Genomic DNA, 14,390 nt, shown 5'->3' with positions numbered 1-14,390 from the left:
CATCCAGAGGAAAACTCGGAGCTAATTTGGAATGATGTTAATTTTACAGCAATAAACAGAGGCGGAGAAAAAATGGCGCAGAGCTCGTAGCTTAAAGACTGGAGCCATTCCATAAACTTTTTAAAGCACTTGATATATGGAGTTTTGCACAAGTGTCATAAGAATCTGATTGTTTGTAGCTGGATAAGTTAGAGCGGTATAAATTATGGGCGAACAGTCGCCCAACTTCGACCTCAGCTCCGCAATGTTGAATATAACCATTTATTAGTGGGGCATTTGTAGGCAAGCACGTGCGTTTATGCGCGAGACATTAACTACCTTTTATTTTATAAATTAGCATTTTTGTATCATGTTGTCACGAAGAAAAATACTTTAATTCGCTGTAGCGTTTTTATTTTGGACGGGAGTTTATCACTGAGAGGAATGATTTCCACCGTGTTAAAAAGGGTAATATGACACTTTAACAAAGGTTTTGAATGGCTCGTCAGATGTGAATAGAGCCCAAGTGAAAAAGGCATTATCAGAGCAAAGGGAAAAAGTGCCACGCTATAATTTTCTTTCCGTGTGTGAAGCTGCATAGCGTATTATTTCCATTGAGTACTGGACATTGGTTATGATTGGCAGTCGAGTGCGCCCTGATTGATCGCCGGTACGGGTACCACACTAATCCGGGGGAGGAGCAAACAATCAAAACAAAGCAGCTGATTGGACCTTGCCTAGGAAGGGAACACTTAGTGGGTCTGCACACAAGAATGTTGTGTTTTCAGTAACGATAGACCGCGATCTCGGGTTATAATTTATTTGGGGGGAACCTTAGTATGGACTTGTATTTTGTGAGATTTGCCACAGAGGACAGTTTCTAAGATGGAACTTCGTGACTTCTAAACTTCGCTGTTTATCTTTGCCAAACCGTGGCATTGTTATCAGTAAAGAAACACACAACCATGTGTTCGGTATGTCAGAGAAGGGGAGTGTATGAACGTTATAGAAATTTTATTGCTGTTTTTACTAACAATCCAATTTGACTGCTAATGGACTTGTAACGTTTAACTTTTGGAATTATTCACTTGCACAAGTGCTTTTTAAAATGGAATACAGAGACATACGGCTAGTGTTGACTGTGTTGGTGTGTCTGTTAGTCCTGAAACGTTGTGAGGGAACAGAAATTGTCAGGAAGTGTGACCCTATCCGCATTGAGATGTGTAAGGGTTTGGGATATAACGTTACGGGTATGCCGAATCTGGTCGGACACGATCTTCAACAAGATGCTGAGTTACAATTACAAACATTTACTCCTCTCATTCAATATGGTTGCTCACAGCAACTTAAATTTTTCCTGTGTTCAGTATATGTACCAATGTGTACCGAGAAAGTGATAGACCCCATTGGACCTTGTAGACCAATGTGTTTGAGCGTGCAGAGGCGCTGTCAGCCAGTCCTTCACGAGTTTGGGTTCCCTTGGCCAGTGGCTCTTAATTGTTCAAAGTTTCCACCCAAAAATGACCAGCACCATATGTGCATGGACGGGCCTGGAGAGAGCGCAGTCGAGGAGCCACCAAGAAAACCAACCTTCAAACCACCCACAAAAGAAAAAAGCGAATGTGACCAGTTCAGGTATCATAAAATGTACACCTTCATCAACCGAACTGGCAGGTGCGCGCTCAAGTGTAACGAAAATGCGGCGTTTTCAGCAGAGGACAAGTACTTTGCTGATATATGGATGTCCATCTGGTCAGGTTTATGTTTTGTGTCTACATTATTCACCATCCTTACATTTGTCATTGACTCTCAGAGGTTCAAGTACCCGGAGCGTCCTATCATTTTTCTTTCCATGTGCTACAATATCTACAGTATTGCTTACATTGTGCGACTGATCGCCGGTAGGGAGTCCATCGCCTGTGATCGGGACACAGCCAGCAAGTCCTTCATTCTGATCCAAGAGGGTCTAGAAAACACGGACTGTGCCATTGTCTTTCTCTTACTTTACTATTTTGGCTCAGCAGCCGCTTTGTGGTGGGTCATTTTGACCCTTACGTGGTTTCTGTCTGCGGGACTTAAATGGAGCCACGATGCAATTCAGCTCCATAGCAGTTACTTCCATTTAGTGGCCTGGGCCCTGCCCGCCATAGAAACAATTATAATTCTTGTCATGAGGGAAGTAGATGCGGACGAACTGACAGGGATTTGCTATGTTGGAAACCAAAACACACAGACACTTTTGGGGTTTTCTGTGGCCCCTTCATTTGTCTACCTCGTCATTGGAGTGGCGTTTTTAATCGCCGGATTTATAGCTTTATTAAGGGTCCAGTCCCAGGACCGTATAAACGGAGTGAAATCCGCTAAAATTGAAGTCCTGAAGATCCGCATTGGAGTCTTCAGTCTACTTTATACAATCCCCGCCGCGATAGTCATAGCGTGCCTATTGTATGAATTTGCGAGCAGAGACTCTTGGTACCTTAAAAACTCTATTTCTAGTGAACCAAAGATGGAAATCTTCATGTTAAAGATTTTTATGACTCTGGTGGTTGGCATCACCAGTGGGATGTGGATTTGGTCGTCCAAGACTATCAATTCCTGGAGAAATTTCGCTGTTAAATTAACTTTCCAAAAGGACCAACGCGAAGTTCGAAAGACAATCGAGTACGCCGTTCCAACCCACCAATATCACCCTGTGCCAGTCAAACACGTTAATAGGGTGGTCAGGAATGAGAAATCCAAACCAAAGCGGACGAAAACGGACGGTCAAATCGTTGTCTAGCTTCATGTGTTATCCATCATTACTTCACGGCTGGGTATTATTGTTTTTTCATTATGGATTATTTTTGTTTGCGTGAAAATACGGAGAAAATGCAGTGAGCAAAAATACTCAAAAGTTCTTGTGAAAATGTGGCTTAATGAATGTGTTTGTTTTGAAAGTGAAATTGAAACTATTGAAACAAAACGAGAATATTTCTTCATGTATAGTTCTATACTGCATGTTTATATGATGTGAAAAAAAACCCATTGGGTCTGTGTTCGTTTCAGTTCGCTATAGATGTCATTTTTTTATAAATCCATGCAAACTTGGAGAGAAAAATTACAACTTGACTGCTAAAATGTTTTTCAAGTGATTCTGAAATTTTATTGTGTGCATGTGTACTGATTCTCCCAAGCTACACCAAGATCATGCAGCGACGCATAACAAATGGCTCCGTTTTTTGTTGTTTTTTTTAAAACTGTTTCTCAGAATCAATTCACGTTGCTGCCTCTCCATCTTCCTTTTCTGACACGTGTCTCAATGAAGATACATTAACCAAGAGAACAAGCCTTCCTGTTCGATTCTGGAACAAAATAATACACCGAACAAAACCCTCTTTCTGCAGTAGCGCCCTAATCAACCAGCACTGTTGCACGCCAGTTTTTGGCTGCTTTCGCCACGCCACCTCGCGGCGGGTGGAAGGACATGATCGTACTCACATAGTTACCAAAAATCACTTGGCGAAAAAACCCTAGTCACAGAAACCCGTCTATGTATAAATGTGTGTTTTTTTTTAACAGCAGAGAAGGAACTTTTGAGAGTGCATGGTATTTTAAGAGGAAATTCACGAGTAAGCTATTGTTGAACAGCAGACGACAGTATTGTTTCTTTTCGTGTTTTAAAAAGCATACTGTTCACTTTATATCAGTTGTTATTTATGAATCTTGATAAATTACCAATAATTTTGAAAAGAAATATTTTTGTTATTTTTCATTCATGGAAGGCCTGCGCTTTTATTCACTGATAGCGTAAACACAGTTTAGTAACGTCAAACCATCGATTTGCAGGCTATTATCAACTTGAAGTATATTGTGAAGGAATTTTGTTGTAAGGGTTACTGAAAACAGCACAAAGTTTTTAACATAAACATCGAGTTTAACCAATGAGATTAGGAAACCAAATATTTAAGTCTCTGCTTTCCCACATTGTAAAACTGTCAGTTTATATGGGGACGTTACCAGTGACAGGCAAATATTTTATTTATATTTTAAGTGCCATAAATAATTATTTAAAGCCTGTTGTAAATTTACGACCACAGTGCTTCGAGTGCAGTTAAATGGTCAAATTTTCCCCACTGCTAGATAGTAGACAATTTGCAAAGAGTAGACAATTTACATATTGCTGTACATTAAAACTCATTAAAATATGAAACATGCCTGTCTCTGTCACACGCGGGATTCTGGCATGACTTACGAGCAGGGGTTCTTGTACCGTTCTGCTCGGCCGCACAAGACAACTCCAAAGACCTACAGAAAAAAAAACACCTTAATTCATTAGTTTTAACAAGACTTTCATTGTTCTGGAAATCTAATTCCTCTGTTGGCTTGGCGTTTTGATTGTTACTTTATAACTTTTATCTCGTAAAACGTTCGTGTATTATGAACATTTAGTAAGCATACGACTTACCTATTTCCAAATCATTATTCTGTGGTCAATTTGACATACTTTGGCCATTTTTATCTGTGTAACATAATAATCATTATTTATTTGTCTTGATACACTGTAAGAACTTTTTCTCCAATCTTTGGTTGGAAACGATTTCACCATATGCTTATTGAGGATTGTTTTTTTCGCCTTGTTATGTAAAAGTCTATGTTTTTGGAGTTCCAGCGTCGTTTTTATTGTACATTACAGTTTACCTTCGTGTTTTTGCTCATTCAGCGACAGTTAGAAAATATATGTAATTGTCCCAGCCAATCTCTGACTCAATATTGTACTTAAGAATCGGGCTTTTGTTAGTCATAATTCAGTCTTCCTCTCGGGATATTGAATTTAATGTGTAAATTTTTATTGTGCTATATGGGAGAAAAATTTGGCTATAACAGATTACGTTACTTAAACCTTCACAGATACAGTTACCATTTTATGGGCAAGATTTCGGTAGATTGGGGTATTCAGTTGCAGCGTGAGTAGCCAGGATAAGTTTTGTACGCACATGTTTGCTTTATTATACACCGTGACAGAGGGAGGGATATTTTGAAACATAACATGCGATAATTCTACTTGATAACGCCTGCCTGTTTTACATGGCACATACGGCGCAAAGCAAAATTTATTGCCACAACGGAAAAAGAACTTGGTTAAACGGGAAACAGAAATAAAAAGTAACGTACACAAGAATCGTAAAAAAAAAATTATACAGGAACTGAAAAAAATTCGAATTTACAAAAATAGCTGGAAATATCAGCGTTACTTAGCAGTTGGTGCACTGTTCTGTTTTATTTCGCCTACGACGATACGGTACACGTGTTAAAAGTAGCCGAGTTTTTTTTGGTATCTCCAGGTCGTGACCTATGGTGCTCGTGAGTTCTCCTCTAACCGAGCAGGCCCCAGTCTGACTAGAAAAGCTTGTAAGGCGAATATAAAAAAACTCATTCTGCATCTGAAAATAATCACCGAGATTGCCTCTGACGTTTAGCATTGTTTTTAATTTCGACATTTTTTTTACCCCTTTCCGCGGTTTGATTTGTGGGCAGTAAGGTATTTTTTTCAGGAGATATTTTCTTGTCAGGTCAATATTTTTAAGGGTTTCTATCACGATGCATTGTGGCCTGGGCTCTCGGTTTCGTCTGTGGACGCTGATAATCACGTTAAAAAGACATTCCTAACCCCAGTTCAAGTTTCAGTGCATTTTAAAGCCCGAGAAATATGAAATGTTAGAATTTTTAGATAAAGAAAATAATTTATAATCTCTGACGACATTCTTCATGTTTCAGCTGAGGGGTTTGTTTATTACAATAGCAGGTACTGTCGCATGACGATCAGGGATACCGAACCCGCCTGTATATTTATTTAGCCCTATTTTAAACTTTAGACAAGCATTCACAGCAGATTGACTGCAAAACTATCCTAGGTCACGCAAATACTCTCTTGGTCCACTGACGCGACATATATTTTCCCTAACTCTGACAAGTGCTTTCTGAATCTCCGCTTCTCACAATACTTTTATTTCACACACACACACAAACACACACACAGAGTGAGAGAGAGAGGATTTCAGTGCCAGACTTTCTATATTGTAAAGCTCGACAATAGCTGCCAGTAGTATAAATAAAGCTCTCTAACAAGCAAGTAATTTATGAAGGGGACAGATGCTAGATACTGACTATGTTAATGATTGTTTATGTAAATGTAGATCATGCCAATATTGCTAGACAGACAGTTGATGGTCCCGACACATGATTGAGGATGCCACTAACAAACATATTGACAGAGCAATCAGGCAACGTGAACGGTTCAGAAGAAGAGGATTTTTGTTTTTAAGTGTCTCATCTCTCCTCCATTATAATGCGCTCTCTCTAGACAATGTATGACACAAGTCAAGATAACACACATGTTATAAAAGATTTTAAATCACGCAATATGCATGTTAAGGTTTTTGAGATGTCTTGGTAGAATTACGTGACACTTTTGAATGAAGCATTGCAGACTGTTAAGTGTTAATTCTGTGTTTAGTTCTTTAGCATTAAACAAACAGACCACGACAGTTATGAGGTATACAATTTCATTTTCGGTGCTAACTATCAGATGATCTGGCTCGCAGAAAACCCCTCCTATTCAGAAAGTCAGATTGAGGATTTGCTCAAACTGTTTGAATCGGTGATGAACATATTGATAAGTGCATAATTTATTTAAGTTCTTTTTTCCAAGAGTGTCATAAGTGGGACCATGCAAGAATGTCGAAAAATTTACCCTCTTCGGTTACGAGCAAACAGAACGCAATACCCACAATACAGTACCGGCAAATCAAACAATTGAATAATGCTTTATATATTTAAGCCCATAATATTATTTTGTTTCTTATTCAATAAATCTTAAGATAATTTATCTTAAAACAAAAGACCCTGAGATAATCTGTGTTCAGTATGTTGTGCTGTGTCACGGGACTCGGTCGATTGGAGACTAAGACTATAAACTGTGATTGACATCCTGCCTTTATGTATAATTTAGTTGCCATGATTTCACTCTTCCTTTATAGGACAAAAGTTCAATGGCTTGCAGGCTGGAATGCCAACTATCATTTCAAGATTATTAGAAATTAATTAGGGATTAACCAAAATGGGGTATTACCTTCGATTGTTTTTGTGCTCTAGTTAACAGTACTTTTATCAGTCTACATGTTCTGGCTTCAAGCACAAAACAAGCAAGCTGGGACAAGATTGCTTTCTTCACAAAATATAGGTGCAGATTTGACGACACGCTATATGAATTATTTTTTAAAAAGCTTTAGAAATTATCGAGTACCGAATGAAAAAAAAAACGACAAACTGACTCTGCTATGAAAGGTCATGACGGTTTACCAATTTGTTTGTTATATGTGGATCACAAAATGTCTGCAATTGTCTCGGCTTAAAACGATATGCGTGATTCCATACCATTTCCCACTTTTGTATTCTCATATGGACTGAAATGCAAGCTTTAAAAAGCCAGTAAGTTTGATATTTACCGCCTTAGACTAACTACACTGGGCGATATTGAACATGACAAACGAGAGCTATGTGCGGTGTTTTGTGGATCGCTGCATGATCTAGATTTCCCCTTCCCCCTAATCCGGGATCTTTGGTCGTTACAGGTTTACAACTTATTTGTTCCCTTATAAGATCGATTTATATTTGCAAATATTGACAAATTATATTCTGGTATTATGTTCCAAGCTCGGGTCTTGTATAAGGATGAAAAGCCTTTTTACAGATATGTCAGGGAGAAAAACCGATAACGATGTTCGATAGTGCCCGTTTTGACAACGTTGCGATGTTATTCTGTGTTCATTTCAATTTATTCTACCCCATTCCAGCGCAGTGGGACAGATGCTTTTCAATAAATTTGGACAAAACATGGAGCAAAATATGTTTTGTTGAAAAATAAATCTTGAATTCGATCGGACGTGTCGGTCAATATGTTCCCCATTATATTAAAAACGCTGCATACTCGTCGACCTCTTATGTTTCTATACACGGCTTCATTTGTTCATTATTTCGCGGTGTCACTAGCCCAAGCGGTTCCTTACAAACTCGATATCGATAACTTGTCGGATAAAGTCTTTCTGTCCGGATACGATTATGCACTTACAATTTTTTAAGGGCGTTCGATTTAGAAATCTTGTGAACCACAGCTCGTGAGTCAGCAGATGCAACTTCCAGGTCCTGTCAAGCTATGAAAATAATTAAGACATTGGTTAGTTATCGATTTCCGTTACAAAACGGACACTTGTCTCTTAATCCTCAGGAAGACATGGGATATAAAGTAAAATCACTTGCCATCGGCTTATATTGAAGTTAATGGCTTTTTTTGCAGAAAATAGTTTGCGTAGATTTTTTAGCCCGATTACAGCCGAAAGATTGCGTGACTCGAAACGATAAAACAGCGTTCTATAATATCTTTTTTATAAATCATTAATATCATCCATGATATAAAGTATCAAATGAATCAATGAGAAGGTTACATTAATTATATACTTGCAGCTTAGGAAACTGTTTCCATCTGTTTATGACAACAGCCTCTAATATTTGGACATATAGTTACAAAGGAAAAATCAGTTTTACTCAAATTTTATCTTTATAAAACCAAAATCTTTTGTATAAAATGGAAAAGTTTAATTCAAGGAAGAGTGGAACTTTGGAATATATCAAAAAAAAAAATCTATTCAAATGCAAAATTGTCTTTGCCAAAAATAGTTTTTTTTTTCAGAAATTGCTCTTGAGGGTGAACAGCGATAGTTCCGTTTTTGGTACTAAACTCGACATCTCGTTGTCGCCGTAATTCTCCGAGACAGACACAGAGCGGAGCATCTCTCGACAGTCAAGCATCTTTTCGAGACGAGCTGATGCTCTTTCTAACGAAAAACAAATACCGTAATGGAAATAAATGTTTATTCTTAATCACCAATAAAAATGCACAATGAGATGCGCGGATACACAACCATTCTATTTGATTTAAGAATGACAAATTACATAACGTAAACGAGTGACTGCTGTTGTTATCAGGCCGCACTCGCTCCTTGTTTGTCTACAACAAATGGTGCTTGAAAAATCATGGTTCACGAGGAATGCATTAGGTACATTATTGAGATTAGTAACAGGCTACAAGGGTTAATGAAAGGCTTAACATTACCTCTAATAATAATGCTTTTTTCAAAGCGCTCACATGACTTGAGATATGAATGTGAGATTTGCAACTTGTTAGAGAGAGTTTAATTGGTATCATGTTCTGATGGTGTTTATCGCTTCTTTACTCTGTGGTGATTAGGCGGTTCTTCTCATTGCTAGATAGTTTATCAGATGTTGGATTCGTGAAATCTTGCATGGGGGTGTACTTCATCCGTAATTACAGATGTACAATCATGCCAGTAGTTGTTTTAGTGTTGAATCTTGGAAAAGGAAGTATAGAAGGTCAGGTTTTCATGTTTATTCAGAAATACCCATAATTTTATGTGTAAGCATTCGAATTTGATATTATTTGTTAAAACACTGGAGTTTGTGAGTCCCTTCACACACATCGTTTACTTTTTACTTTTTATATCATCCGAAAAAAGAAAGATTTACGATGCTTTCGTTTTAAGGTAACTTTTTACTTGGCAAGCCGGTATAAAACAAAAAAAAAAAAAAAACAAAAAAAAAAAAAAAAAAACCGGCACTGCCTGACGTCAAGACAAACACAAACTGTCAGATTCTGGCGAAATCTGCAGCCACGATAGGAACCGCCAAGAAATGGAAGATTGGTGATTACATTTCACGGAGTAAAACATATGCCTCATTAAACAGACAAAATGGAGCGATCCAGACCACATTTTCCACACAAGCCGTGTAGAAATATTGATGATAAGGGGTCAAAAATAATAAAGTCTTTGTACCTCTGTTGTTATATTTCCGATTTATGGGAAGGAATAGGAAGAAACTCTTTCCGAACACTCTCGTTACTTGGTCCAGATGACACGTGCTCACCTGTAACTAGGTTCCAGAGGCGAATATGTGCACATATGCGTACTGAAAAGCGTGACGAAACAGAACTTTGCTGATAAAAAAGACATTACCCTATTAGAATTCATGCGTTCTCTCGCAGGTGTTGACTGTCTTGATGTGTTTCGGGACTTTTCTGAATCATGAGGTACTAGTAAACTGCTAAATAGGATTTGTGTATGAATTGTATATATTTTATATTCCTTGGGCATTTTGACCTTTTGTCAATCAAGAAGGTTAAAGTAAGCTTGTTGACCCCAATAACACAAAATTATAGTTCTCAAGTGGTTCATACACGTGCTTTATAGAAATGTTGACGATATTTCAACATTCCACAAGTGCGTGCAATCAATATATGTGACACAATGGCTTGAATGAGACAGGAAACCATTAAAGTATATAGAGGAAAAGTAAACAGACACAGAAACTACCAACAAATCGACAAGATATTATTTAGCAAATGTATGGATCCCAAATACAACACAAAGCAAAACAGTCCAAATTTATTGATGTGGGCTATTCTAGAAGGCGAAATCGTGACTGGGTATATATACCAACACCATCAATGCATAATGTAACGAGGTTTTGATTTTACTTTTTTAAGTGCATCTTAGATCATCAAACAGTGGCCAATGGTTAGATAGTTGTGTTCATGCTTAAATACTATTTTAGTACACACCAAGACCATATACAGATTGAGTACTATAATGGCCGTATTGGTGCGGTGTATCGCATTGACTATTCAGTAAAGTGCTAAGATTTATTTTTGAATTTTCTTGAGAAAAAGCATTGAGATTCATCAAAAGAACAATATTGAATATAAATATTGTTCTAATCTTGGCAGGAAAAAAAATTATTTGTCGAATTTATTTCCCTTAATGATGATTTTAACTATTGTGAATTCAAAATGACTTCCCTACAACCATTATATCTGTGTGGTAGTACATGATACTCAAGGCCATCACTCAAGTTGCTCAAAATTTGTCTTGCAATCGAAGAAATATTTATTTTACAATGTTCCCCATTCTTCAAAACCCCAGGAGACCCAAGACTGGACTAAATCAAGCTGAATTTTAATTTCAACGAATTTACAAAAAACCAAGAGTAATTAACTGTCGTGTTTTCGATCATTGCGGATCAGATCGATTTCTTCTTTGTATTCGGTCTAACTTGTATAGACCCCAATCTGCCAAGACTCGGGTTTTAAGGTCTTTGCAATTAATTAACAAGACCCTTTTCCCGTACGGCATTCGTGTTATCTGAAAACATGCATTGTAAAGAACAACTCGCCGATAACGGCATTAAACACTTTAAAAAGCTATATGAAAGTAAGTTATCCCCATAAACACAATGGACGAGTATTGATGAAAAACTGAAAGACGGGATGAGTTGTTGGTTAATATCTTATGAGGACTCTTTGTTGACGCTGTTTCGCAATAATTAACAATGTGACTTAAATAGCACATGATAAATTGTATAATCCTGTGGTGAACACGGACTGATTGTGAATTAAAAGCACGTGTAAATATATAGAGAATGCTATAGTACCGGACCAAGATGGTAACTTTCCCTGTGTTCTTCACACAAATCCATATGTGTCCTGAAATCAGATCAAGTTTGGCACACAAAGAATGATACCATAAATAAAGAGATATCTTTTATAAGACACCGCACACTCACTCCTTCAAAATGTTTCATGTAACAAAATGGAAACATCATGGACTCAGTGCAATTATATTTTTTATTATTTGTTTCTTTAACATACATACCCTGTGTGTATATCAGAAATGAGGAAAATAGAAACAGTATGCTGTTTTCCAGATATAAAGAGAATCTGGTTTCTCGCTTGTGACTTTTTTTTAAATAACTGACATTTAGCCCAAAGTGGTAAAATACTAAATACAGGAAGATGGCATTTAAATAAACTACAGCAACATTACCTTGTCATAGCAAAAACCATTATGGTCAAAGCAACATTTAAGAAATAAGATATCGTTTTCGAGTTTCATTGGGATATGACATGAAGTTGGTCACGTGATCAAATCCTATAAAACTCAAAGAGCGTTTTAGTAAAAATTTGATCACGTACCAACTGTATGTCATATCCCAATGAAACTCCATAAACCGATATTTTATTTGTTTTATTTCTATTTTGATTTGTTTTCTTATTGAGCTTGTAAATAAACATGCTTTTGTATTGCATGTCTACGAAATTAGAAAAAAAAAACTGCCACAAGGAGTGTCTTTAGTCCTACGAACATTATTTGCCAAAGAAGTGGGGCTAAAGTTAGAACTTGGAGAAACAGGCAGTTCATAGTATACTAGTAATTTACAAACTACAATTTATAAGCTAGATCTTGCCCTCAATGCCTCGGTGTGAGTGTAACTAATAAGGTAACTTGCAAAAACTGCCGCAGAAGTGTCTTTAGTCCTGAATTCAAAATTTAATTTTTTTTCCAATGTTGATATTTTTTTTTAATTGCATTGGCTTTCGTTGCTATATAACTTGTATATTAACCTTTCACAATAATGACTACATATGTGGATCACTTCGTTATTGAAAACCCGGGAAGTTTGTACACATTTAGTTCTAAATTGTGCTGCCTTAATGTATTTTCTTACTTTTATATTTATTTATTTGTTGTAAACTTATTATTTTAAAAAAAATTAATAAAATTTTGTGTTAAGTTAATTTTTTTTAAGAATATGCAAATTTAATATATATACATGTACATGCACTTTTCATTTCACTTCTTAAAGATGTCAGATATACCGCGGTATATTTTCGTCAATAAAGTTAACATTGTTACCATAAGGAAGAAATTTGAGATGGATCGAATTTATGTATATGGTAGATGTGTGACATTACTTCGTGGATGGGGTAAACCTAGGCCGTGTTACCCAGCACAACAGAAACATCGGATATCCACAACACCTTGTATGTATACCAAGATTATCTAGGAGTAAACACGAGAAAAGTCGGCACTAATCTCCCCACACTGCCGGAATTTATTTTCTTAAGGTGAAACGAAGATAAATTTCAAAATAAATATAGTTCAATATGCGGCCCTTTGAAGTTTTTGTATCAAAGATATTGGTCTTTTATCGCCGCTAAGGTTGTTTGATTTTCCCGGAAACAGATCCCCGATTGTATGTGTTAGTATGCATCAATACTTACAAGTATATAGATCTTATCATAGAAAGTTGGCCTGTTAATGTTAAGCACACTGGTTAAGGATGGTCTTCAGTTAATGAAATCTTTTAATACTTTTGGAAAATACGTGCACACTGAAGTCGGAATTGGTGTACATGCATGTTAGAATGTAAAAAAAAAAAGTATACTTTTCTCATCCCTGTCGAATCTGTACATATAAGATTTGATCCAATGTTAAATGTTCTAAGGTTGAAGTGTATACATATTAACTGGATATTTACATTAACAATATAACGTTTTTCATTAAAAAAAAATGCATAGCATTTGCACTTGTGTATTTAAGTCTCAAGCTTGTGTTGACAGATATTTTATCATTACAAAGTTCCAGTAGTGCTATATTTGCCAAAGGTCTGAAAATTAACAGTAAATGTATGTCGACCATTGTCCACCTAATGCCATGCCCTGACCTTACCCTGTTCGTCTGTTTGTTTGGACTTCATCCCGGTGTTGCACACTACTGTTTTGATCTGTTTTCATTTGGCTTGGATCGGTTTTCGTTCATTTGACAAACAGAGAATCTCAAAGCGCGAACAAAGAACGGGGTCCAGTGAGCAAATACCATAAGTAAACAGATCTGCGCGCCCATACACGGTGGTCACTTTAACTGAGACTTAGTAAAAATCCAAACCTCTCAACACAAAGAATGTCAAAAAAGATTAATTTGTTAAATTTAAAGAATAAACACTGACAAATGCTGGAGACTAGAGCCATTTAGCGTTGGAACGCTGATCCCACCCTGTGCTATTGTAAAAAGAACTTACTAGACTACTGAAAAATCAACAAATTTAATTGGAACTAAAGAACTAAACTATAAAGTCAACAGTTCTCTTAAACGGTGTATTGTTGGGGGTCTAGAATTAGCTTGTAAGTAACTGAATGAAGGAGTGAATTAAACAAACCACTAGTACAAAGTGTAAACAAGATTAAATTGGCCTGAGGGTGATCGTCATTGTCATCACTATTAAATCGAGAGTAAAAAACGGTAATTAGTCCTCCGAACTTTACAGACGTGTACCTGGTAAAAATAACATATACAGATGTTGCCATCGGCAGCATCCATTTGCAGGAACTGATCCAAGTTTTGCATTGCTGGCCGGCACTTGACAACATGCTGGACTTTAGCGGGCACCTTGCAAGTTTTTGTTTTTTGTGTGTTTTTCTATATTTACCGGTATACTTGAATATCATGAACCGCAGGAGGTAA

General features: G+C 36.9%; 1 protein-coding gene across 1 annotated transcript; it reads left to right on the top strand.

Moving 5' to 3' along the window:
• Positions 1 to 323: 323 nt before the first annotated feature.
• On the top strand, positions 324 to 3,470 carry LOC133185299 (frizzled-4-like). Its single transcript, XM_061320430.1, has one exon. The coding sequence runs from the start codon at positions 1,088 to 1,090 to the stop codon at positions 2,756 to 2,758; it is 1,671 nt and encodes a 556-aa protein (XP_061176414.1). The 5' UTR covers positions 324 to 1,087; the 3' UTR covers positions 2,759 to 3,470.
• The last annotated feature ends 10,920 nt before the right edge of the window (positions 3,471 to 14,390 follow it).

Source organism: Saccostrea echinata, unplaced genomic scaffold (assembly GCF_033153115.1).
Source record: "Saccostrea echinata isolate AGI-Se365-2 ecotype Australia unplaced genomic scaffold, CSIRO_AGI_Sech_v1 ptg000012l, whole genome shotgun sequence".
NCBI lineage: Eukaryota > Metazoa > Mollusca > Bivalvia > Ostreida > Ostreidae > Saccostrea > Saccostrea echinata.
The sequence above is the reverse complement of the archived record's forward strand: the minus strand, read 5'-3'. Positions and strand labels throughout refer to the sequence as shown.

Excerpts from the sequence above, each read along its gene's own strand:
- LOC133185299 (XM_061320430.1), top strand. The coding sequence starts at position 1,088 with ATGGAATACAGAGACATACGGCTAGTGTTGACTGTGTTGGTGTGTCTG.